General features: G+C 45.5%; 1 protein-coding gene across 1 annotated transcript; it reads left to right on the top strand.

Moving 5' to 3' along the window:
* Positions 1–5,603: 5,603 nt before the first annotated feature.
* Positions 5,604–25,524, top strand: LOC311132072 (transmembrane protein 196-like; the record flags this gene model as incomplete). Its single annotated transcript, XM_084165244.1, has 5 exons — positions 5,604–5,768; positions 7,242–7,298; positions 24,798–24,933; positions 25,174–25,292; positions 25,456–25,524. 5 exons carry the CDS (start codon positions 5,604–5,606, stop codon positions 25,522–25,524), a joined length of 546 nt encoding a protein of 181 aa, XP_084021370.1.
* Between the last annotated feature and the right edge of the window lie 438 nt (positions 25,525–25,962).

Below are 25,962 nucleotides of genomic sequence, written 5' to 3'. Positions count from 1 at the left end.
TCTTATCCAGAGCGACTTACAAATACCATCATCATCATTACCATCATCATCATTATCATCATCATCCATATCATCATTACCATCATCATCCATCATCATCATCATCATCCATCATTACTATCATTATCATCATCATCACCATCATCATCATCCTTACCATCATCATCATCATTACCATCATCATCCATCGTTACCTAAGATCTGGAGAGTTGTTTTAGCTGCCGAAGCCAGTGCCGATAGCAGCGTTTCCCAAACTCTGTCCTCGGGACCCCAAGGGGTGCATTACATTACATTACATTTACATTATTTAGCAGACGCTCTTATCCAGAGCGACTTACAGGAGCAATTAGGGTTAAGTGCCTTGCTCAAGGGCACATCGACAGATTTTTCACCTAGTTGGCTCGGGGATTAGAACCAGCGACCTTTCGGTTACTGGCACAACGCTCTTAACCACTAAGCTACCTGCCGGTGCACATTTCGGTTTTTGCCCCAACACTACACAGCTGATTCAAATGATCAAAGCTTGATGATTAGTTGATTATTTGAATCAGCTGTGTAGTGCTAGAGCAAAAATGTCACGTTCGTTTAAGGACCAACGAAACGTGACGTCCTCAGGCTAAACACAAAACAAGCCTACACACGGAAACAAGATCCCACAACTAATGAGTGCCAACAGGCTACTTAAGTATGATCCCCAATCCCCAGAGACAATGAGCGACAGCTGTCTCTGATTGGGAATCACACCCGGCCAAACATAGAAATACAAACCTAGAAAGAGAACATAGAAAATACAACATAGAACTCCACACCCTGACTCAACATACTAGAGTCCCATAAGTCAGGGCGTGACAGTAACCCCCCCCCCCCAAAGGTGCGGACTCCGACCGCACAAACCTTACATAACAGGGTAGGGTCCGGGTGGGCATTCCGCCTCGGAGGCGGATCCGGGCGTGACGACCACATTCTCTCAGCCGGCACGGGCCGTACCGGGCTGGGAACACGCACCACTGGTCTGGTGCGAGGAGCAGGAACGGGCCGGGCCGGACTGGGAACACACACCACTGGTTTGGTGCGGGGAGCAGGCACGGGCCGGGCCGGACTGGGAACACGCACCACTGGTCTGATGCGATGAGCAGGAACGGGCCGGGCCGGACTGGAGACACGCACCACAGGTCTGATGCGATGAGCAGGCACGGGCCGTACCGGACTGGGAACACGCACCACTGGCTTGGTGCGAGGAACAGGAACAGGCCGGGCCGGACTGGGCACACGCACCACTAGCTTGGTGCGAGACGCAGGCACGAGGTGTGCCGGACTGGGAACTGACGTTAGAGATCTCCGACTGTCTTACACTCTCCGCGCCCAGTCCTCCTCCCGTGAGGACTCCTCCCTGAGCCCCCACGAGTGCAGTGGTCGGGGCTCTTATCCATCGATCCCCGACTACCCTTTTAGCCCCCCCAAAAAATGTTCTTGGGGCTGTCTCTCGGGCTTCCTCCTCGGCCGGCGCCTTCTGCGTTGCCGTTGCTCCTCTCTATACCGGGCCTCTACTGTCTCCTCCCAAGGACGGTGATCCATCCCAGCCTGAATCTCCTCCCATGTCCAGGATCCCTTTCCTTCCAGGATCTCCTCCCATGTCCAGGATGTCTGCTCCTGGGCACGCTGCTTGGTCCATTTTTGGTGGGATCTTCTGTCACGTTCGTTTAAGGACGGGTCAGACCAAGGCGCAGCGTGAAATGCATACATGTTTATTTCAACGATAAACACACGAACAAAACAACAAACCAACGAAACGTGACGTCCTCAGGCTAAACACAAAACAAGCCTACACACGGAACAAGATCCCACAACTAATGAGTGCCAAAAGGCTACTTAAGTATGATCCCCAATCAGAGACAATGAGCGACAGCTGTCTCTGATTGGGAATCACACCCGGCCAAACATAGAAATACACAACCTAGAAAGAGAACATAGAAAATACAACATAGAACTCCACACCCTGACTCAACATACTAGAGTCCCATACGTCAGGGCGTGACAAAAAATCAAAACCTGCACCCCTTGGGGTCCCGAGGACTGAGTTTGAGAAACCCTGGCCTATAGTCTCAGGGTTTGAACCCATAGGGAGTTCATATGTGAGTGGGGGGGGTCAAAAAATATCCTGATTCTCATTGGGGAGTAAGCCGCCCTGTCCTGTGAGACACAAACACACACAGACACACACACACACTTCTTTTAGGGTGATTTTAATAGGAGTTAATACATCCACGAGAGCAGAGCAGAGCTGCGAGAGAAAACAGACGCTAGTTGGACCCCACACACACAGACACACAGACACACAGACACACAGACACAGACACACAGACACACACACACACAGACACAGACACACACACAGATTGATCTCAGCAGGTCTGATACCGTGATTAATTGGAGAGGACATCATATTTTGGTCTCTCTCCCTCTCTTCTCTCTCTTCCCTTTCTCCCTCTCTCTTTCTCTCTCTCTCTGTCTCTCTCTCTCTGTCTCTCTCTCTCACTCCTTCTCTCTTTCTCTCCCTCTCTCTTTCTCTCTCTCTATTTCTCTCTGCACGCAGAATTCTGCAAAAATATCCTCTGTGTACAACGTAAAACTCCAAATAATGCATGCAGAGCAGAATTAGGCCGATACCCGCTAATTATCAAAATCCAGAGAAGAGCCATTAAATTCTAGAACCACCTAAAAGGAAGTGATTCCCAAACCTTCCATAACAAAGCCATCACCTACAGAGAGATTAACCTGGAGAAGAGCAAGCTGGTCCTGGGGCTCTGTTCACAAACACAGACCCCACAGAGCCCCAGGACAGCAACACAATTAGACCCAACCAAATCATGAGAAAACAAAAAGAGAATTACTTGACACATTGGAAAGAATTAATAACATTTTTTATATTTTGCCCTAAGCACACAGTGGCAGAATACCTGACCACTGTGACTGACCCAAACTTAAGGAAAGCTTTGACTATGTACAGACTCAGTGAGCATAGCCTTGCTATTGAGAGAGGCCGCCGTAGGCAGACCTGGCTCTCAAGAGAAGACAGGCTATGTGCACACTGCCCACAAAATGAGGCGGAAACTGAGCTGCACTTCTTAACCCCCTGCCAAATGTATGACCATATTAGAGACACATATTTCCCTCAGATTAAACAGATCCACAAAGAATTCGAAAACAAACCCAATTTTGATAAACTCCCTTATCTACTGGGTGAAATACCACAGTGTGCCATCACAGCCGCAAGATTTGTGACCTGTTGCCACAAGGAAAGGTCAACCAGTGAAGAACAAACACCATTGTAAATACAACCCATATTTATGTTTATTTATTTTCCCTTTTGTACTTTAACTATTTGCACATAATATGACATTTGAAATGTCTTTATTCTTTTGGAACTTTTGTGAGTGTAATGTTTACTGTTAATATTTCTTGTTTATTTGACTTTTGTTTATTATCTATTTCACTTGCTTTGGCAATGTTAACATATGTTTCCCATACCAATAAAGCCCTTAAATTGAATTGAGAGAGAGAGAGAGAGAGAGAGAGAGAGAGAGAGAGAGAGAGAGAGAGAGAGAGAGAGAGAGAGAGAGAGAGAGAGAGAGAGAGAGAGAGAGAGAGAGAGAGAGAGAGAGAGAGAGCGAGAGAAATAAATATGTATATTGAGTGCTTTGTCAGACCCCCTCCCCCCTCCAGGCATCCTAATTTTTACTGAATATTAATTTGTAACAGTAAAAAGCTGTTACGTTAATAATCTATGTTTCTTAGATAGCATCAGTCCATTCATTACACTGTAACTACACACAGGAGAGAGAGCAGAGGCGCACGGGAACTGACCTTTATGTAACAGGGTTAAACAGTGGGCCAGAGTCATCAGGAGGCCTATTGAAGAGGTGAAGACAGATCAGCATCAACAAGAATACAACGAGGTAGCATGGCAAACTGAAAAAGGTGGATTGATTTAGAAAGATAAAGAAGAGGTTTGTGCTCCAACAGGAAAACAGCTGCTACCAAAAGGCAAAAATAAGACTTTCATTTTCAAGTCACAAGTACAATATGGTAAATTTTCATCAAACAGATATACTTTTACATTTAGGCTTTTGTCTAGGTTGTGCATATGTTGAATGGGCTCCTGCTTCTCCCAAACAAACTACCTGTTCAGAGCCAGAATTCCCATTTAGGCACAATGACCAGGAACTGCAACATCATTATTTCACTCCTCTACACATCATTACAGGTGTGTGTAGGCTACTGTCTGTGGGGGTTGGCAGTTCAGTTCAGTTCAGTGTGTGTAGGCTACTGTCTCTGGGGGTTGGCAGTTCAGTTCAGTTCAGTGTGTGTAGGCTACTGTCTGTGGGGGTTGGCAGTTCAGTTCAGTTCAGTGTGTGTAGGCTACTGTCTCTGGGGGTTGGCAGTTCAGTTCAGTTCAGTGTGTGTAGGCTACTGTCTGTGGGGGTTGGCAGTTCAGTTCAGTTCAGCGTGTGTGTAGGCTACTGTCTATGGGGGTTGGCAGTTCAGTTCAGTTCAGTTCAGTGTGTTTAGGCTACTGTCTGTGGGGGTAGGCAGTTCAGTTCAGTGTGTGTAGGCTACTGTCTATGGGGGTTGACAGTTCAGTTCAATTCAGTGTGTGTAGGCTACTGTCTCTGGGGGTTGGCAGTTCAGTTCAGTTCAGTGTGTGTAGGCTACTGTCTATGGGGGTTGGCAGTTCAGTTCAGTTCAGTGTGTGTGACTTTAAGAGAAAGATAAGTCCACTGTTATTGTATTTACCAGGGTTGTGCTAATGACACCAGCTCCTGTCTGTGAATCTGCCCGGGAGTCACACGGGGTCCGGAGAGTCTCTAGAGTCTAAACTAAACTGAAAGACAGGAGGAGGAGGTGTCCCACTGTCTGAGGGGAGTCTCTGTGTGTGTGTGTGTGAGAGAGAGAGAGAGAGAGAGAGAGAGAGAGAGAGAGAGAGAGAGAGAGAGAGAGAGAGAGAGAGAGAGAGAGAGAGAGAGAACTGGAGGGCTTTTTGGTCAGGTCGCAGAAGGTCTGTGCAAGCGTTTAAGCACCATGGACAGCAACCGCGAGCCAGTCTCGTTAACGACCGACCAGCGGGAAGTTTAGAGCAGCACGCTCTCCTCTCAGTATTGACCGGGGGAGCTCCGGTTTTCAGCGTCAGAGACTAATCACTTTTGGATTTGGAAATGAGAATCTAGTCTTTGTTCATGCAGGTTAGTCTCATTGATAAAAATAAAAAACGACTTTACATAATTTCCTGATCTCCTGTCCATAACTTTCTTGGAGCACCGGGATATGGACTAACATCATGCCACCCGCCGAGGGCTGACAGGCGGACTCCGGCTCCTCCAGGCTCGGGTTGCTAGTTGGCACAAAAAACAAGGGACTTCTTTTAAAAACGGGATGTCACAGGGAGGTACGTGAACTTATCCATTTCAGTTCATCTTTATTTAATCAGGGTAGTGACTGTTTTCCGGGGAGTAGCCTAAGAAACACTTGTTTTCGTTTCAAAACATTTTGCTGCCGACCAGTGTGCCTTCCTGACTGAAGCCGACCTAGGAGGATGCCCGGTCAGTATGTGCTCCAGCCGGAAGATCCTGTGGAGCCTGCTGCTGCTGTCAGTGTTGGAGGTGGGTCTGGGGGTGGCCAGTATCGTCCTGGGAGCCGTGGGGCTCAGCCGGATCAGGGAGGAACACAAGCCGCAGCAAGGAGACGCTTCTCCCGTCTGGAGCGGCATGTGTGTACGTAGAGCTTTTAGTTTACTATCTGTCTGTGTGTGTGTGTGTGTGTGTGTCTGTGTGTGTGTGTGTGTGCGTGCGTGCGTGTGTGCGTTGGGTGTGAATGTTAATTAAAAATATATATTATTTATTTCCATGTCGGCTCTATGCCTGGAAATGCCCTTGTCTGGAGCAAAGGATGCCAATTTCAAACTCTCAACCAAAACAAATGTCAATAATGGATATTAACTGAAAAAGGATATGATGTCATTTAGTTTCTGGCAATAGCCCTCTGTGACTTTAAATAATATTTTTCTCAAAACTGTGATTCCTAAAAGATGTGTCAGGAGATTTGGTCAACTCCTTCAGAATTGTCTAAATCCTAAATTAATCAGGAATGAGCAGGGTCAGCTATACCATAAGGACCCCTTCTTAATTTACTCATTAGTGCAACATGATCTGTAAAGTTCTCTGCTTTTGATAGATTTAAACAAACAATATTGGAATCACCATGGTCACAACCATAAACTGTCAACTCCATCTGCCTGATATTTATTTAAAAAACTCAAATGTGTTACGTTTTCACTGCTCGACTGAGATACCTTACAGATAATTGTATGTGTGGGGTACAGAGATGAGGTAGTCATTCAAAAATGATGTTAAACACTATTATTGCAAACATGCAACTTATTATGTGACTTGTTAAGCAAATCTTTACTCCTGAACTTATGTAGGCTTGCCATAAGAAATGGTTTGAATACTTATTGACTCAAGACATATCAGCTTTTCATTTTTAATTAATTTGTAAAAACATCATTACACTTTGACATTATGGGGTATTGTGTGTAGGCCAGTGACACAAAATCTCAATTTAATCCATTTTAAATGTAGGCTTTAACACAACAGAATGTGGAAAAAGTCAAGGGGTGTGAATACATTATGAAGGCACTGTATGTTCTAAATCTAGAAAAACATGCCAAAATGTTTACGAAATTAGCCCTGGAGCATTTAATAGTGCTATAAATCAAAACAAAAAAAGTTTGAAGATTTGTATAACATATTTGAATAATCTAATGTTAGAATTAAATAATCAAGGCCTTTAAAAACTTGTTGGACAATAATTGTACAAATGGAATGCCTTTTATAGTGTCCCGAGTTGACCTAAATCCAGTTAGTTGCATTTAATGAAAAAATATTTTAAAAATCAGGGGGTTATTCCTTTACATGGTGTGATAGCTGATACATTTGTCTATCAAAATCTGTATTTAAAATGTTAAAATTGCAGAACAAATATTTGTGAAAAAAAAGTTGAGATTGTCCCGTCTTTCAAGAATCCCTCATACAGTGAGCAGGCGCTCCCTCTCTACATCTGTCTCCCCCTCGGATTACTTTTGCGCGCGCCTACCAATGAAAGCCGGTTGTGAACCAGTTTGGATTCGGATCTGATTATGTTATGAACCAGTTCTGATCTGTTTTTTCTTTTTCTCTCTCTCTCAGTTTCTAATCTGTGGGATGTGTGGAGTGCTGTGTGCTAGGAAGAGGACGGGACTCATCGTAAGTACACACACTCACACAAGCACACACACACACACATTCTCTCTTACCCTCCTTCCCTCTTCTCTCAGAAGTCTCTCTCTCTCTCTTTCTCTCTCTCTTCAAAGGGGCTTTATTGACATGGGAAACATATGTTTACATTGCCAAAGCAAGTGAAATAATTAATAAACTACATCAACAAAAAAACTAAAAAATGTCCAGTAAACATTGAACACAAAGGTTTCAAAAGGATAAAGACGTTTCAAATGTTATTATCAGCTATGTACAGTGTTTTTAACATAGTAGAGGAAGACAGTAAACAGATAAATATTGGTTGTATTTACAATGTTGTTTGTGCTCCACTGGTTGCCCTGTTTTCATGGTGTTTTCTGCTGTGATTGCACACTGCGGTATTTTGCCTAACAGATATGGGAGTTTATCAATATTTGATTTGTTTTCAAATCCTTTGTGGGTCTGTGTAATCTGAGGTAAATGTGTGTCTCTAATATGGTCATACATTTGGCAGGAGGTAAGGAAGTGCAGCTCAGTTACCACCTAATTCCGTGGGCAGTGTGCACATTGCCTGTCTTCTGTCGAGAGCCAGGTCTGCCTAGTGTGGCCTCTCTCAATAGCAAGGCTATGCACACTGAGTCTGTACGTAGTCAAGGATTTTTTGTATTTTGGGTCAGTCACAGTGGTCAGGTATTCTGTTACTGTGTGCTCTCTGTTGAGGGAAAGATAGCATTTTAGTTTGCTGTTTTTTGGTTGATTCTTTCCAGTGTGTCAAATAGTTATATATATTTTTCTCATAATTTGGTTGGGTCTAATTGTGTTGCTGTCCTGGGGCTCTGTTTGTGTTTGTGAACAGAACCCTAGAACCAGCTGGCTGAGGGGACTCTTCTCTCGGTTAATCTCTGTAGGTGAGGGCTTTGTGGTGAGATGTGTGGGCATGGCTTCCTTTTTCACAGCTATTTTTTCTAGATTTTAATAATTAGTCCTAATTCTGCTCTGCATGCATTGTTTGGGGTTTTGCATTGAACATGAAGGATATTTTAGCAGAATTCTGCATGCAGACTCAATTGGGTGATTGTCCCATTTCGTGAAGTGTTGGTTGGTGAGTGGACCCCAGACCTCACAACAGTAGAAAGCAATGGGTTCTATAACTGATTGTATTTTTAGCCAGATCCTAATTGGGATGTCAAGTTTTATGTTCCTTTTGATGGCATAGAAAGCCCTTCTTGCCTTGTCTCTTAGATCGTTCACAGCCTTGTGGAAGTTACCTGTGGCGTTGATGTTTAGGTCGAAGTAGGTATAATTCTTTGCGTACTCTAAGTTGTCATGTAAAAATCTTCCCAGCGTGAAATAGTTCCCAATCGTTCCGATTGTGTTGTGATTGTGACGTCATGTTGTAAACATTTTCACGCGCGTCTGTGTGGATTTCTGAGCTCGTGCAGATGTTTCTCTCACATCCCCTTGCCCTTGATTTATCTAGCTAACTAGCATAATTAGCTGTAAAATGGTCGAGGTGGCTTGTTCTCAGAGGTGTGCCGTTTTAACTTCTTTGTATATCTAACTAACTAACAAACAAATATATGCACTGTCAATCGAAAACGTAGCGCCAAAGTCTTTGCAATCGCAAAAAATCTCTCCTCACATCAACCCTCAGCACTTCGACGCGCGAGTCCGGGTATTTATATGCTAACCTCACGCCTCAACAAGCTTCTGATTGGTCGGAGTCAATACTCCTGGCCACCATTGATTGGCAGATGCGCGTGCTCACAGAACAGTTTTTCGAGGTCGAGGGAGGGTGAGAGGAACATCCACATAAAGAGATGCAATTATTGAACTGGGAACATATTCACGCTGTGAGAAATTTTACAGCATGACGTCACAATCAGAACGATCAGAACTACTGGGAACTATTTCACTCTGGGAAGATTTTGATATGACATAGGGCAATGGTGTCTAGATAGAATTTGTATTTGTTGTCCTGGCAACTGGACCTTTTTTTGGAACACCATTATTTTTGTCTTACTGAGATTTACTGTCAGGGCCCAGGTCTGACAGAATCTGTGCAGAAGATCTAGGTGCTGCTGTTTTTATAATTTTTTAAATTTAAATGTAACCTTTATTTAACTAGGCAATTGAGTTAAGAACAAATTCTTATTTACAATGATGGCCTACACCGGCCAAACCCGGACGACACTAGGCCAATTGTGCGCCGCCCTATGGGACTCCCAATCACCCTGTAGGCCCTCCTTGGTTAATAATAATAATAATATGCCATTTAGCAGACGCTGGTTGGGGACAGAAGCACCAGATCATCTTCAAACAGTAGACATTTGATTTCAGTCTAGTAGGGTGAGGCCGGGTGCTGCAGACTGTTCTAGTGCCCTTGCCAATTTGTTGATATACAGTGGGGAGAACAAGTATTTGATACACTGCCGATTTTGCAGGTTTTCCTACTTGCAAAGCATGTAGAGGTCTGTAATATTTATCATAGGTACACTTCAACTGTGAGAGACGGAATCTAAAACAAAAATCCAGAAAATCACATTGTATGATTTTTAAGTAATTCATTTGCATTTTATTGCATGACATAAGTATTTGATACATCAGAAAAGCAGAACTTAATATTTAGTACAGAAACCTTTGTTTGCAATTACAGAGATCATACGTTTCCTGTAGGTCTTGACCAGGTTTGCACACACTGCAGCAGGGATTTTGGCCCACTCCTCCATACAGACCTTCTCCAGATCCTTCAGGTTTCGGGGCTGTTGCTGGGCAATACAGACTTTCAGCTCCCTTCTATTGGGTTCAGGTCTAGAGACTGGCTAGGCCACTCCAGGACCTTGAGATGCTTCTTACGGAGCCACTCCTTAGTTGCCCTGGCTGTGTGTTTCGGGTCATTGTCATGCTGGAAGACTCAGCCACGACCCATCTTCATTGCTCTCACTGAGGGAAGGAGGTTGTTGGCCAAGATCTCGCGATACATGGCCCCATCCATCCTCTCCTCAATACGGTGCAGTCGTCCTGTCCCCTTTGCAGAAAAGCATCCCAAAAGAATGATGTTTCCACCTCCATGCTTCACGGTTGGGATGGTGTTCTTGGGGTTGTACTCATCCTTCTTCTTCCTCCAAACACGGCGAGTGGAGTTTAGACCAAAAAGCTCTATTTTTGTCTCATCAGACCACATGACCTTCTCCCATTCCTCCTCTGGATCATCCAGATGGTCATTGGCAAACTTCAGACGGGCCTGGACATGCGCTGGCTTGAGCAGGGGGACCTTGCATGCGCTGCAGGATTTTAATCCATGAAGGCGTAGTGTGTTACTAATGGTTTTCTTTGAGACTGTGGTCCCAGCTCTCTTCAGGTCATTGACCAGGTCCTGCCGTGTAGTTCTGGGCTGATCCCTCACCTTCCTCATGATCATTGATGCCCCATGAGGTGAGATCTTGCATGGAGCCCCAGACCGAGAGTGATTGACCGTCATCTTGAACTTCTTCCATTTTCTAATAATTGCGCCAACAGTTGTTGCCTTCTCACCAAGCTGCTTGCCTATTGTCCTGTAGCCCATCCCAGCCTTGTGCAGGTCTACAATTTTATCCCTGATGTCCTTACACAGCTCTCTGGTCTTGGCCATTGTGGAGAGGTTGGAGTCTGTTTGATTGAGTGTGTGGACAGGTGTCTTTTATACAGGTAACAAGTTCAAACAGGTGCAGTTAATACAGGTAATGAGTGGAGAACAGGAGGGCTTCTTAAAGAAAAACTAACAGGTCTGTGAGAGCCGGAATTCTTACTGGTTGGTAGGTGATCAAATACTTATGTCATGCAATAAAATGCAAATGTGATTTTCTGGATTTTTGTTTTAGATTCCCTCTCTCACAGTTGAAGTGTACCTATGATAAAAATTACAGACCTCTACATGCTTTGTAAGTAGTAAAACCTGCAAAGTCGGCAGTGTATCAAATACTTGTTCTCCCCACTGTATATGTTGAAGAGGGTGGGGCTCAAGCTGCATCCCTGTCTCACCCCACGGCCCTGTGGAAATAAATGTGTGTTTTTTGCCAATTTTAACTGCACACTTGTTGTTTGTGTACATTGATTTTATAATGTCATATGTTTTCCCCCCAACACGGCTTTCCATCAATTTGTAAAGCAGACCCTCATGTCAAATTGAGTCAAAAGCTTTTTTGAATCAACAAAGCATGTTTTGGTTGGTTTGTTTGTCAATTAGGGTGTGCAAGGTGTATATGTGGTCTGTCGTATGAGATTTAGGTAAGAAGCCAATTTGACATTTGCTCAGGACATTGTTTTCACTGAGGAAAAGTGATCATGTATATGTTTTTACTCTCGGTTCTTTGTTATATGGCTGAAAAGGTTGGAGAAGTGGTTAATTCATACATCTCCATTTTGGATAGATAGCACTTCGTGTTGTTGTTTGTTTAGTGTGCTCCAATTTTCCCAGAAGTGATTTGATTCTATGGATTCTTCAATCACATTGAGCTGATTTCTGACTCGCTGTTACTTCTTTGTGTATTTCTGTACTGTTTTAGTGTTTCACCATAGTGAAGGCATAGGTTATGGTTTTCTGGGTCTCTGTGTTTTTGGTTGGGTAGGTTTCTCAATTTCTTTCCATGGTTTTTGCTTTCTTCATCAAATCATTTCTCATTGTTGTTAGTTTTCTGCTATACATTTTATTTATTTGATACAGTATGTTAGCTGATAGGTCAAATATACTGTTCAGGCTTCCTACTGCTAAGTTTACACCTTCAATAGGAAGTTGCCTGGGAGGGATTTATTGTTCAGCTTCGATAACTCATGGTTGAGTATTACTCTGTTCAAGTAGATTGTGATTTCGCTGTGATCTCTGCACCGGTACCCCCCCTGTATATATAGCCTCCCTACTGTTATTTTATTTTACTTCTGCTCTTTTTTTCTCAACACTTTTTTTGTTGTTGTTTTATTTTTACTTTTTTTGTTAAAAATAAATGCATTGTTGGTTAAGGGCTGTAAGTAAGCATTTCACTGTAATGTCTGCACCTGTTGTATTCGGCGCATGTGACCAATAAAATTTGATTTGATTTGATTTGATTTGACTGTGAATGCTCTGAGAGACTGGATTGGTCGGTGATTAAGTAGTCTACTACTGCCAAGGGATAAGCTGTAGGTGTACCTACCGTAGGAGCCCCCTCGAAGCTAACAATTGACTATGAACAGACACAGCGTGCGACAGAGCTGCAGGAGTTGTGACACATTTTTTGTTGGTTGTTTTGTCGTAGTTGTGTCTAGGGAGGCATATTTTGGGAAGGAATGCTGTCACCTCCAGGTAGGTGCTTGTCCCCCTGTGTGCTGAGAATGTTGGGTTCTTGTCCAGTTCTGGCGTTTAGGTCACCACAGACTAGTACATGTCCCTGGGCCTGGAAATGGTTGATCTTCCCCTCTAGGATGGAGAAGCTGTCTTCATTAAAGTATGGGGATTTTAGTGGGGGGATATAGGTAGCACACAGGAGGACATTTTTCTCTGTTGAGATTATTTCCTTTTAATTTCTAGCCAAATGTAAAATATTCCTGTTTTGACTAATTTAATAGAGTGGGTTAGGTCTGCTCTATACCGAATTAGCATACCCCCTGAATCTCTTCCCTGTTTCACACCTGGTAGTTTGGTGGATGGGACTACCAGCTCTCTGTAACCTAGAGGGCAACCAGTTGGTCAATGTCTTCTATACCATGTTTCTTGCAAGATGCCAATGTCTGTATTTCTGATTTCTTTGATGAAGTCTGGGTTCCTGGTCTTTAGGCCAAAGGCAGATGACCTCAGATCTGGTATATTTCAGGATGCTCTGTGGTCCGTAGTGTCCAGTGTTGTAATTTGTGTGGTTTAGGCACAGACCATTAGGTTTGAGCAGAGCATGCTGAGCATCTGCTGAATGCCTCTTAAGTCGCAGGATGGGGCTTGGACAGGTGTAGGAGTGGGGATTGTGCCTGTTGCTCTGCTCACGGCCTGGGCGTATGTCTCTCTCTCCCTCTCCCCTTCTCACCCTCTCCATCCTCTCCTCTTCTCTCAGCAGTCACCCCTCTCTCTCCTCTCCTCTGTCTCTCCCTCTCCTCTCCTCCCCCAATCTCTGTGTGATGATTAGGTTATGCTAGGTTAGTGTATCTCTGGAGTCTGAAGTGTTTCCAAACGATGGATAATGACTGAAACAGGAGCTCTGATTTTCCATGCGGACATTTACTGAAGGCATGTGTTACATTAGGAAACCTGATGTGTGTATCCACACACACACACACACACACACACACACACACACACACACACACACACACACACACACACACACACACACACACACACACACAAAGGGTGTGGGGGTTCTGAGTGGGACAGGGTACTTAGAGGCTTGTTCACTGTAACTGAGCTTCCAGGAAAAGTCAGAAGTTTGTGTGTGTGTGTGCGTCTGTGTGTGTGTGCGCGCGCGCATGTGGATAATTATGCAGAGCATAATTCATTTTGCACATTTTAAAAACAATGTGTAGATTCATGTATAGTATAATACTGAACAACAACCCAGTATTTACACTGTGTTCCATCTCATTTACAGTGATAGAGCGGGAAACTATCAACTGTGTTCCATCTCATTTACAGTGATAGAGCAGGAATCTATAAACTGTGTTCCATCTCATTTACAGTGACAGAGCAGGAATCTATAAACTGTTCCATCTCATTTACAGTGATAGAGCAGGAAACTATAAACTGTGTTCCATCTCATTTACAGTGATAGAGCAGGAATCTATCAACTGTGTTCCATCTCATTTACAGTGATAGAGCAGGAATCTATAAACTGTGTTCCATCTCATTTACAGTGACAGAGCGGGAAACTATCAACTGTGTTCCATCCCATTTACAGTGATAGAGCAGGAAACTATCAACTGTGTTCCATCTCATTTACAGTGACAGAGCAGGAAACTATCAACTGTGTTCCATCTCATTTACAGTGATAGAGCAGGAAACTATCAACTGTGTTCCATCTCATTTACAGTGACAGAGCAGGAAACTATCAACTGTGTTCCATCTCATTTACAGTGACAGAGCAGGAAACTATCAACTGTGTTCCATCTCATTTACAGTGACAGAGCAGGAATCTATAAACTGTTCCATCTCATTTACAGTGATAGAGCAGGAAACTATCAACTGTGTTCCATCTCATTTACAGTGACAGAGCAGGAATCGATCAACTGTGTTCCATCTCATTTACAGTGATAGAGCAGGAAACTATCAACTGTGTTCCATCTCATTTACAGTGATAGAGCAGGAAACTATCAACTGTGTTCCATCTCATTTACAGTGATAGAGCAGGAAACTATCAACTGTGTTCCATCTCACTTACAGTGATAGAGCAGGAAACTATAAACTGTGTTCCATCTCATTTAGAGTGATAGAGCAGGAATCGATCAACTGTGTTCCATCTCATTTACAGTGATAGAGCAGGAATCTATCAACTGTGTTCCATCTCATTTACAGTGACAGAGCGGGAAACTATCAACTGTGTTCCATCTCATTTACAGTGATAGAGCAGGAAACTATCAACTGTGTTCCATCTCATTTACAGTGACAGAGCAGGAAACTATCAACTGTGTTCCATCTCATTTACAGTGATAGAGCAGGAACTATCAACTGTGTTCCATCTCATTTACAGTGACAGAGCAGGAAACTATCAACTGTGTTCCATCTCATTTACAGTGATAGAGCGGGAAACTATCAACTGTGTTCCATCTCATTTACAGTGACAGAGCAGGAAACTATCAACTGTGTTCCATCTCATTTACAGTGACAGAGCAGGAAACTATCAACTGTGTTCCATCTCATTTACAGTGACAGAGCAGGAATCTATAAACTGTTCCATCTCATTTACAGTGATAGAGCAGGAAACTATCAACTGTGTTCCATCTCATTTACAGTGATAGAGCAGGAAACTATCAACTGTGTTCCATCTCATTTACAGTGATAGAGCAGGAAACTATAAACTGTGTTCCATCTCATTTACAGTGATAGAGCAGGAATCTATCAACTGTGTTCCATCTCATTTACAGTGATAGAGCAGGAATCTATAAACTGTGTTCCATCTCATTTACAGTGACAGAGCGGGAAACTATCAACTGTGTTCCATCTCATTTACAGTGATAGAGCAGGAAACTATCAACTGTGTTCCATCTCATTTACAGTGACAGAGAAGGAAACTATCAACTGTGTTCCATCTCATTTACAGTGATAGAGCAGGAAACTATCAACTGTGTTCCATCTCATTTACAGTGACAGAGCAGGAAACTATCAACTGTGTTCATCTCATTTACAGTGACAGAGCAGGAAACTATCAACTGTGTTCCATCTCATTTACAGTGACAGAGCAGGAATCTATAACCTGTTCCATCTCATTTACAGTGATAGAGCAGGAAACTATCAACTGTGTTCCATCTCATTTACAGTGATAGAGCAGGAAACTATCCACTGTGTTCCATCTCATTTACAGTGACAGAGCAGGAAACTATCAACTGTGTTCCATCTCATTTACAGTGACAGAGCAGGAATCTATAAACTGTTCCATCTCATTTACAGTGATAGAGCAGGAAACTATAAACTGTGTTCCATCTCATTTACAGTGATAGAGCAGGAATCTATCAACTGTGTTCCATCTCATTTACAGTGATAGAGCAGGAATCTATAAACTGTGTTCCATCTCATTTACAGTGACAGAGCGGGAAACTATCAACTGTGTTCCATCTCATTTACAGTGATAGAGCAGGAAACTATCAACTGTGTTCCATCTCATTTACAGTGACAGAGCAGGAAACTATCAACTGTGTTCCATCTCATTTACAGTGATAGAGCAGGAAACTATCAACTGTGTTCCATCTCATTTACAGTGACAGAGCGGGAAACTATCAACTGTGTTCCATCTCATTTACAGTGACAGAGCAGGAAACTATCAACTGTGTTCCATCTCATTTACAGTGACAGAGCAGGAATCTATAAACTGTTCCATCTCATTTACAGTGATAGAGCAGGAAACTATCAACTGTGTTCCATCTCATTTACAGTAATAGAGCAGGAAACTATCAACTGTGTTCCATCTCATTTACAGTGATAGAGCAGGAAACTATAAACTGTGTTCCATCTCATTTACAGTGACAGAGCAGGAAACTATCAACTGTGTTCCATCTCATTTACAGTGATAGAGCAGGAATCTATAAACTGTGTTCCATCTCATTTACAGTGATAGAGCAGGAATCTATCAACTGTGTTCCATCTCATTTACAGTGATAGAGCAGGAAACTATAAACTGTGTTCCATCTCATTTACAGTGATAGAGCAGGAAACTATCAACTGTGTTCCATCTCATTGTCACGAACGCTGAGTGTGGATGTGGTGTAGGGAATCAAGCGCAGGCACACAAGAGTACGTCAACAGTCTTTAGTGGTGCAAAACAACTCCAAACAGGAGAAAATAGCCAACCCAACCGGGAGGCGAGAACGACAAATACGCACACAACACAGTGCGTAAAACAAGGAAAAAAGCGCACGCAGTGCGAACTCTCGAATACACAGGAAGAGAGTCAAAATACCAAGAACACGAACAGCTGACAAAAACAATCACACATAACACCTGACCCAAAATAACGAAACTAAATAGGGAACACAATCAAACACTAACAAGGGACAGGTGTTACAAACAGACAAAACCAAACGAACATGAAACATTGAACGGTGGCAGCTAGTACTCCGGAGACGACGACCGCCGAAGCCTGCCCGAACAAGGAGGAGGAGCAGCCTCGGCCGAAACCGTGACAGTACCCCCCCCTTGACGCGCGGATCCAGCCGTGCGCCGACCCCGGGCTCGGGGACGACCCGGACGACGCGGAGCAGGGCGCGTAGGATGACCCCGATGGAACTCGGTCAGCAGGGACTGGTCCAATATGTCCCTCCTTGGCACCCAGCACCGCTCCTCCGGGCCGTACCCCTCCCACTCCACGAGATATTGAAGACCCCCCATCCGGCGTCTCGAATCAAGGATGAACCTCACAGTGTACGCCGGAGCCCCCTCGATGTCCAACGGGGGCGGAGGAGTCTCCTCTATCTCATACTCCTGGAGTGGACCAGCTACCACCGGCCTGAGGAGAGACACATGGAACGAGGGGTTAATATTCCTATAGTCAATAGGCAGTTCTAACCTGTAACACACCTCGTTCAACCTCCTCAGGACTTTAAATGGCCCCACAAACCGCCGACCCAGCTTCCGGCAGGGCAGGCGGAGGGGCAGGTTTCTGGTCGAGAGCCAGACTCGATCTCCAGGTGCGTACACAGGCCCCTCACTGCGGTGGAGATCGGCGCTCGTTTTCTGCCGACGGATGGCCCGCTGCAGATGTACGTGGGCAGCGTTCCATGTTTCCTCCGAGCGCCGCACCCATTCATCCACCGCAGGGGCCTCGATCTGGCTCTCGTGCCAAGGTGCCAGAACCGGCTGGTACCCTAACACACACTGGAAAGGGGTTAGTTGGGTGGAGGAGTGGCGGAGAGAGTTCTGTGCCATCTCGGCCCAAGGAACGTATCTCGCCCACTCCTCCGGCCGGCCCTGGCAATAAGACCTCAGAAACCTACCCACCTCCTGGTTAACACGTTCAACCTGCCCATTACTCTCCGGATGGTAACCCGAAGTAAGGCTTACCGAAACCCCCAACCGTTCCATAAACGCTCTCCACACTCTGGAGGTGAACTGGGGGCCTCGATCAGACACTATATCCTCGGGTACCCCGTAATGCCGGAAGACATGGGTAAACAGATCCTCAGCGGTCTGTAGGGCAGTGGGTAGACCCGGCATGGGAAGGAGACGACAGGCCTTCGAGAACCGATCCACAACGACCAGGATGGTAGTATTCCCCTGTGAGGGGGGAAGGTCGGTAACAAAATCCACCGAGAGGTGGGACCAGGGTCGTTGTGGAACGGGCAGGGGTTGTAGCTTACCCCTGGGCAAATGTCTGGGCGCCTTACACTGGGCACACACCGAACAGGAGGAGACATAAATCCTCACATCCCTAGCTAACGTTGGCCACCAGTACTTCGTGCTAAGGCAGTGAACTGTCCGGCCGATACCCGGATGTCCAGAGGAGGGGGACGTATGAGCCCAATAAATGAGGCGATCGCGTACCTCGAGCGGAACGTACGTCCGACCCACTGGACACTGTGGAGGACTTGGGTCGGTGCGTAACGCCCGCTCGATCTCGGCATCAACCTCCCACACCACCGGTGCAACCAGACAGGACTCTGGTAGTATGGGAGTGGGCTCAACGGACCTCTCCTCCGCGTCATACCGCCGAGACAGAGCATCTGCCTTCCCGTTCTGGGACCCAGGGATGTAAGTAATTTTAAACACAAACCGGGCTAGAAACATAGTCCAGCGGGCCTGGCGAGGATTCAGTCTCCTAGCTGCCCGGATGTATTCCAGGTTACGGTGGTCAGTTAGAATGAGGAAAGGGTGTTGAGCCCCCTCAAGCCAATGCCGCCACACCTTTAGGGCCTGTACCACGGCTAACAGCTCCCTGTCTCCTACGTCATAATTCCGCTCCGCCGGACTGAGCTTTTTAGAATAAAACGCACAGGGACGGAGTTTAGGTGGTGTGCCAGAACGTTGGGAAAGAACGGCCCCTATACCGGCCTCTGACGCGTCCACCTCTACCTGGAAAGGTAAAGAGGGATCCGGATGCGCCAACACCGGCGCCGAGGTAAACAGGTCCTTCAGTTTCCCAAAAGCCCTGTCCGCCTCCGCTGACCACCGCAAGCGCACCGGACCCCCCTTCAACAGAGACGTTATGGGAGCTGCCACCTGTCCAAAACCCCGGATAAACCTCCGGTAATAATTTGCAAAACCCAAGAACTGTTGCACCTCCTTCACAGTGGTTGGGGTCTGCCAATTACGCACAGCTGACACCCGGTCTACCTCCATCTTCACCCCTGACGCAGACAACTGATAACCCAGAAAGGAGACCGACTTCTGAAAGAACAGACATTTCTCTGCCTTGACATATAGGTCATGCTCCAACAGCCTCCTCAATACTCGGCGCACCAGGGTTACATGCTCTGATCGGGTAGGACTGTACACCAGAATATCGTCGATGTATACGACTACTCCCTGTCCCTGCATGTCCCGGAAAATCTCATCGACGAAGGATTGGAAGACTGAGGGAGCATTCATTAACCCATATGGCATGACTAGATACTCGTAGTGTCCGGAAGTCGTGCTAAACGCTGTCTTCCATTCATCGCCCTCTCTAATGCGCACCAAGTTATATGCGCTCCTGAGATCCAATTTTGTAAAGAACTGCGCACCGTGCAATGACTCCGTCATAGTCGCAATCAGAGGAAGTGGATAGCTGTACTTCACCGTAATCTGATTGAGACCGCGGTAATCAATACACGGGCGCAGACCTCCATCCTTTTTCTTCACAAAAAAGAAACTCGAGGAAGCGGGTGAAGTGGAGGCCCGTATGTATCCCTGTCTCAGAGACTCAGCGATGTACGTCTCCATTGCCTTCCTCTCCTCTTGAGACAAGGGATACACATGGCTCCGCGGGAGAGCTGCTCCTGACTGGAGATCTATCGCACAATCCCCTCGTCTATGAGGCGGCAGCTGCGCCGCCCTAGTTTTACTAAACACCACTTTCAAATCCTCATACTCGGGGGGAATATGCAGTGCTGGCATTAGATTCGGACTTTCCACCGAGGTCGCCCCTATGGAAACACCCAGACACCGCCCCTCACACTGGGCAGACCACCCTTTAAGAGCTTTCTCTCGCCACAAAATAGTAGGGTCATGGGTCATCAACCAGGGAAGGCCCAGCACTACCGGATACGCAGGAGAGTCAATCAGATAGAGCTGAATCGTCTCCTCATGACCCTCCTGCGCCATCATCTTAAGGGGTGCCGTGACCTCCCTAATCAACCCAGACCCTAACGGACGGCTATCTAGGGCATGAACAGGGAAAGGCTTATCAACGGGAAGGAGGGGAATCCCTAACTCTACACAGAACTGGCGATCTATAAAATTCCCAGCTGCGCCTGAATCTACCAGCGCCTTATGCTGGGAACGAGGTGCAACCTGTGGAAAACAAACAGGCAAGGTTAGGTGAACGACAGAAAGCTCTGGGTAAGTAGGGCGCCTACTCACCTGGGGGGACCCCCCAATGCGTGACCTGCCTTCTCCTCCACCGGGGGACCCTCCCCAACACCTAGCCGCGGTGTGCCCTCCACGGCCACAGTTAGTGCAGGGAACGGCCCCCCTCGGGTTCCTACTCCTCCGTTCTCTAGCGCCAGCACCCCCGAGCTCCATAGGGCTCGGCTCGGAGGTGCTGGAGGGTGAAATGGGCGAACCCCACCCGGGACGTCCACGGGTGGCGAGCAGGGTATCCAGCCGAATGGCCATGTCGACAAGTTGGTCAAACGTCAACGAGGTGTCCCTGCACGCCAACTCTCTCTGGACGTCCTCCCGGAGGCTGCAACGGAAGTGGTCTATAAGGGCCCGCTCATTCCACCCTGCATCGGCCGCTAGAGTCCGGAATTCCAAAGCAAAGTCCTGGGCGCTCCTCATCCCCTGTCGGAGGTAGAACAGACGCTCCCCCGCCGCCTTCCCTTCCGGTGGATGGTCAAACACAGCACGGAAGCGGCGGGAGAACTCCGCATAGGTAGTGGTAGCGGCGTCCATTCTCCTCCATTCGGCGTTGGCCCACTCCAACGCCTTGCCGGTGAGACAGGAGATGAGGGCTGAGACGCTCTCGTGTCCCGAGGGCGCCGGGTGTACGGTGGCGAGGTAGAGCTCCACTTGCAGCAGGAACCCTTGACACCCGGCAGCGGAGCCGTCGTACGCCCTCGGGAGCGAGAGCCGAATCCCACTGGGTTCCGGAAATGGGTCAGGAGGACTGACCGATGGGGATGGTTCGGTAGGTGGGGTCGTGGGTACCCCGCTGGTTTCCCATCGGTGGAGAGTGTTCATCACCCCCTCCAGGGCATGACAGACCTGGTTAATCCGGTCCTCCTGCCCACGAAGACGTTCCTCCATGCTTGCTGTTGGCGCGGTCGCTCCTGCTGATTCCATGGGTGATGTGTGATTCTGTCACGAACGCTGAGTGTGGATGTGGTGTAGGGAATCAAGCGCAGGCACACAAGAGTACGTCAACAGTCTTTAGTGGTGCAAAACAACTCCAAACAGGAGAAAATAGCCAACCCAACCGGGAGGCGAGAACGACAAATACGCACACAACACAGTGCGTAAAACAAGGAAAAAAGCGCACGCAGTGCGAACTCTCGAATACACAGGAAGAGAGTCAAAATACCAAGAACACGAACAGCTGACAAAAACAATCACACATAACACCTGACCCAAAATAACGAAACTAAATAGGGAACACAATCAAACACTAACAAGGGACAGGTGTTACAAACAGACAAAACCAAACGAACATGAAACATTGAACGGTGGCAGCTAGTACTCCGGAGACGACGACCGCCGAAGCCTGCCCGAACAAGGAGGAGGAGCAGCCTCGGCCGAAACCGTGACACTCATTTACAGTGATAGAGCAGGAATCTATAAACTGTGTTCCATCTCATTTACAGTGACAGAGCAGGAATCTATAAACTGTTCCATCTCATTTACAGTGATAGAGAAGGAAACTATAAACTGTGTTCCATCTCATTTACAGTGATAGAGCAGGAATCTATCAACTGTGTTCCATCTCATTTACAGTGATAGAGCAGGAATCTATAAACTGTGTTCCATCTCATTTACAGTGACAGAGCGGGAAACTATCAACTGTGTTCCATCTCATTTACAGTGATAGAGCAGGAAACTATCAACTGTGTTCCATCTCATTTACAGTGATAGAGCAGGAAACTATCAACTGTGTTCCATCTCATTTACAGTGACAGAGCAGGAAACTATCAACTGTGTTCCATCTCATTTACAGTGACAGAGCAGGAAACTATCAACTGTGTTCCATCTCATTTACAGTGACAGAGCAGGAATCTATCAACTGTTCCATCTCATTTACAGTGATAGAGCAGGAAACTATCAACTGTGTTCCATCTCATTTACAGTGATAGAGCAGGAAACTATCAACTGTGTTCCATCTCATTTACAGTGATAGAGCAGGAAACTATAAACTGTGTTCCATCTCATTTACAGTGACAGAGCAGGAAACTATCAACTGTGTTCCATCTCATTTACAGTGACAGAGCAGGAAACTATCAACTGTGTTCCATCTCATTTACAGTGACAGAGCAGGAATCGATCAACTGTGTTCCATCTCATTTACAGTGATAGAGCACGAAACTATCAACTGTGTTCCATCTCATTTACAGTGATAGAGCAGGAAACTATCAACTGTGTTCCATCTCACTTACAGTGATAGAGCAGGAAACTATAAACTGTGTTCCATCTCATTTAGAGTGATAGAGCAGGAATCGATCAACTGTGTTCCATCTCATTTACAGTGATAGAGCAGGAATCTATAAACTGTGTTCCATCTCATTTACAGTGACAGAGCGGGAAACTATCAACTGTGTTCCATCTCATTTACAGTGATAGAGCAGGAAACTATCAACTGTGTTCCATCTCATTTACAGTGACAGAGCAGGAAACTATCAACTGTGTTCCATCTCATTTACAGTGATAGAGCAGGAAACTATCAACTGTGTTCCATCTCATTTACAGTGACAGAGCAGGAAACTATCAACTGTGTTCCATCTCATTTACAGTGATAGAGCAGGAAACTATAAACTGTGTTCCATCTCATTTACAGTGACAGAGCAGGAAACTATCAACTGTGTTCCATCTCATTTACAGTGACAGAGCAGGAAACTATAAACTGTGTTCCATCTCATTTACAGTGACAGAGCAGGAATCTATAAACTGTTCCATCTCATTTACAGTGATAGAGCAGGAAACTATCAACTGTGTTCCATCTCATTTACAGTGATAGAGCAGGAAACTATCCACTGTGTTCCATCTCATTTACAGTGACAGAGCAGGAAACTATCAACTGTGTTCCATCTCATTTACAGTGATAGAGCAGGAAACTATCAACTGTGTTCCATCTCATTTACAGTGACAGAGCAGGAAACTATCAACTGTGTTCCATCTCATTTACAGTGATAGAGCAGGAAACTATCAACTGTGTTCCATCTCATTTACAGTGACAGAGCAGGAAACTATCAACTGTGTTCCATCTCATTTACAGTGATAGAGCGGGAAACTATCAACTGTGTTCCATCTCATTTACAGTGATAGAGCAGGAAACTATCAACTGTGTTCCATCTCATTTACAGTGACAGAGCAGGAAACTATCAACTGTGTTCCATCTCATTTACAGTGATAGAGCAGGAAACTGTCAACTGTGTTCCATCTCATTTACAGTGATAGAGCAGGAAACTGTCAACTGTGTTCCATCTCATTTACAGTGACAGAGCAGGAAACTATCAACTGTGTTCCATCTCATTTACAGTGACAGAGCAGGAATCTATAAACTGTTCCATCTCATTTACAGTGATAGAGCAGGAAACTATCAACTGTGTTCCATCTCATTTACAGTGATAGAGCAGGAAACTATCAACTGTGTTCCATCTCATTTACAGTGACAGAGCAGGAAACTATCAACTGTGTTCCATCTCATTTACAGTGATAGAGCAGGAAACTATCAACTGTGTTCCATCTCATTTACAGTGACAGAGCAGGAAACTATCAACTGTGTTCCATCTCATTTACAGTGATAGAGCGGGAAACTATCAACTGTGTTCCATCTCATTTACAGTGATAGAGCAGGAAACTATCAACTGTGTTCCATCTCATTTACAGTGACAGAGCAGGAAACTATCAACTGTGTTCCATCTCATTTACAGCGATAGAGCAGGAAACTGTCAACTGTGTTCCATCTCATTTACAGTGATAGAGCAGGAAACTGTCAACTGTGTTCCATCTCATTTACAGTGACAGAGCAGGAAACTATCAACTGTGTTCCATCTCATTTACAGTGATAGAGCAGGAAACTATCAACTGTGTTCCATCTCATTTACAGTGACAGAGCAGGAAACTATCAACTGTGTTCCATCTCATTTACAGTGATAGAGCAGGAAACTATCAACTGTGTTCAATCTCATTTACAGTGACAGAGCAGGAAACTATCAACTGTGTTCCATCTCATTTACAGTGACAGAGCAGGAAACTATCAACTGTGTTCCATCTCATTTACAGTGACAGAGCAGGAAACTATCAACTGTGTTCCATCTCATTTACAGTGACAGAGCAGGAAACTATCAACTGTGTTCCATCTCTCCATGTATTGTTTTCTGCTGACAAGATAGCTACAGTATCAGCAGGTGCAGTCATTTAAGCCTGTGTGTATTTCTCTCTTGTTTTTTTATCACTCTATCTCTATCTCTCTATCTCTCTCTCTCTCTATCTCTATATCTCTCTCCCTCCAGATGATTCTGTTCTCAGCCTGCTGTATCTGTGGTCTGATTGGAGGGATTCTCAACTTCCAGTTCGTTAGGGCGTTGTCACGACGACCGGACTCTCTTCACTCCCTACACCTAGCGGCCATGACCATTGCCTGCCTGGGTATGCAACGCTATGAAACGCTATAGAAAACACTTTGAAACATAGTTAAACATTATATTACATTACATTACACTAACATCAACTCATTCCAACTCCAGGTAGTTGAGCTGTGTGATGCTGACCCAACACCTCCTCTAACCTGCATGAAAACTTCTCTGTCTGTTTATGAAAGGTAACGTTCAGGTTCTGGCACCATTCAATTCAATTAGTCTCTCTCCCCCCTCTCCCTCTCTCCTGTAGGTATCTCTTCCTGTACTCTCTCTACCTGGTTGACCTGTCGTCTGGCCAGTTCAGAACAACAGAGGATGTTTCTGGAGAGAGAACACTCACTGCACCACTCACACGAGATGACTGAGAAGGATTCATACACACACGGATCTTTTGTAAGAAACAAACACACACTCACAGGCTTGGACCGCACTCACACATTACTCTTGATTGCTCCTCAGTGAGAATCCACAGCTGAGTGATACTAACGTGTGTGTGTGTGCGTGCGTACATGCGTTTGTGTGTTTCCAATAGGAGATCCTGGACAACTCCAGCAATGGGATTCCCCAGATCTCCTACAATGGTAACACCACATCTCCTTGACAATGGACACACCTTTTTGCCCTGACAACTGGCACATCGTGTAACCCTGACAAGGGACACACCTTGTTGCCCTGACAATGGGCACAACTTGTTGCCCTGACGACGTCCACACCTTGTTGCCCTGACAACGGAGTGATATCATCTAACAGGGCTGAGCAGCATTATTTCACAGCTGTGTGTGGAGAACTTCAGCACAGATGGAAGAAGTTGTTTCCCAAAAGATAACAACAATGAATGCTTTTCTTGGACAAGTTGTTACTAGTTCTGATAGTCCTAACACACAGTCACATTACATATGACCTCACAGACAGGAGGGACAGACAGCCAATCAGACGATTCAAACTAATGATCACAAAACAAGCATGCAATTTATTTTAAATCTCTCTCATTCCTCCCTCTCTCTCTCACTCTCAATTCAATTCTATTTCAATTTAAGGG

The sequence above is a fragment of the Coregonus lavaretus genome (assembly GCF_964263955.1).
Source record: "Coregonus lavaretus genome assembly, chromosome: 7".
NCBI lineage: Eukaryota > Metazoa > Chordata > Actinopteri > Salmoniformes > Salmonidae > Coregonus > Coregonus lavaretus.
This window is presented reverse-complemented; position numbering and strand designations above follow the sequence as displayed.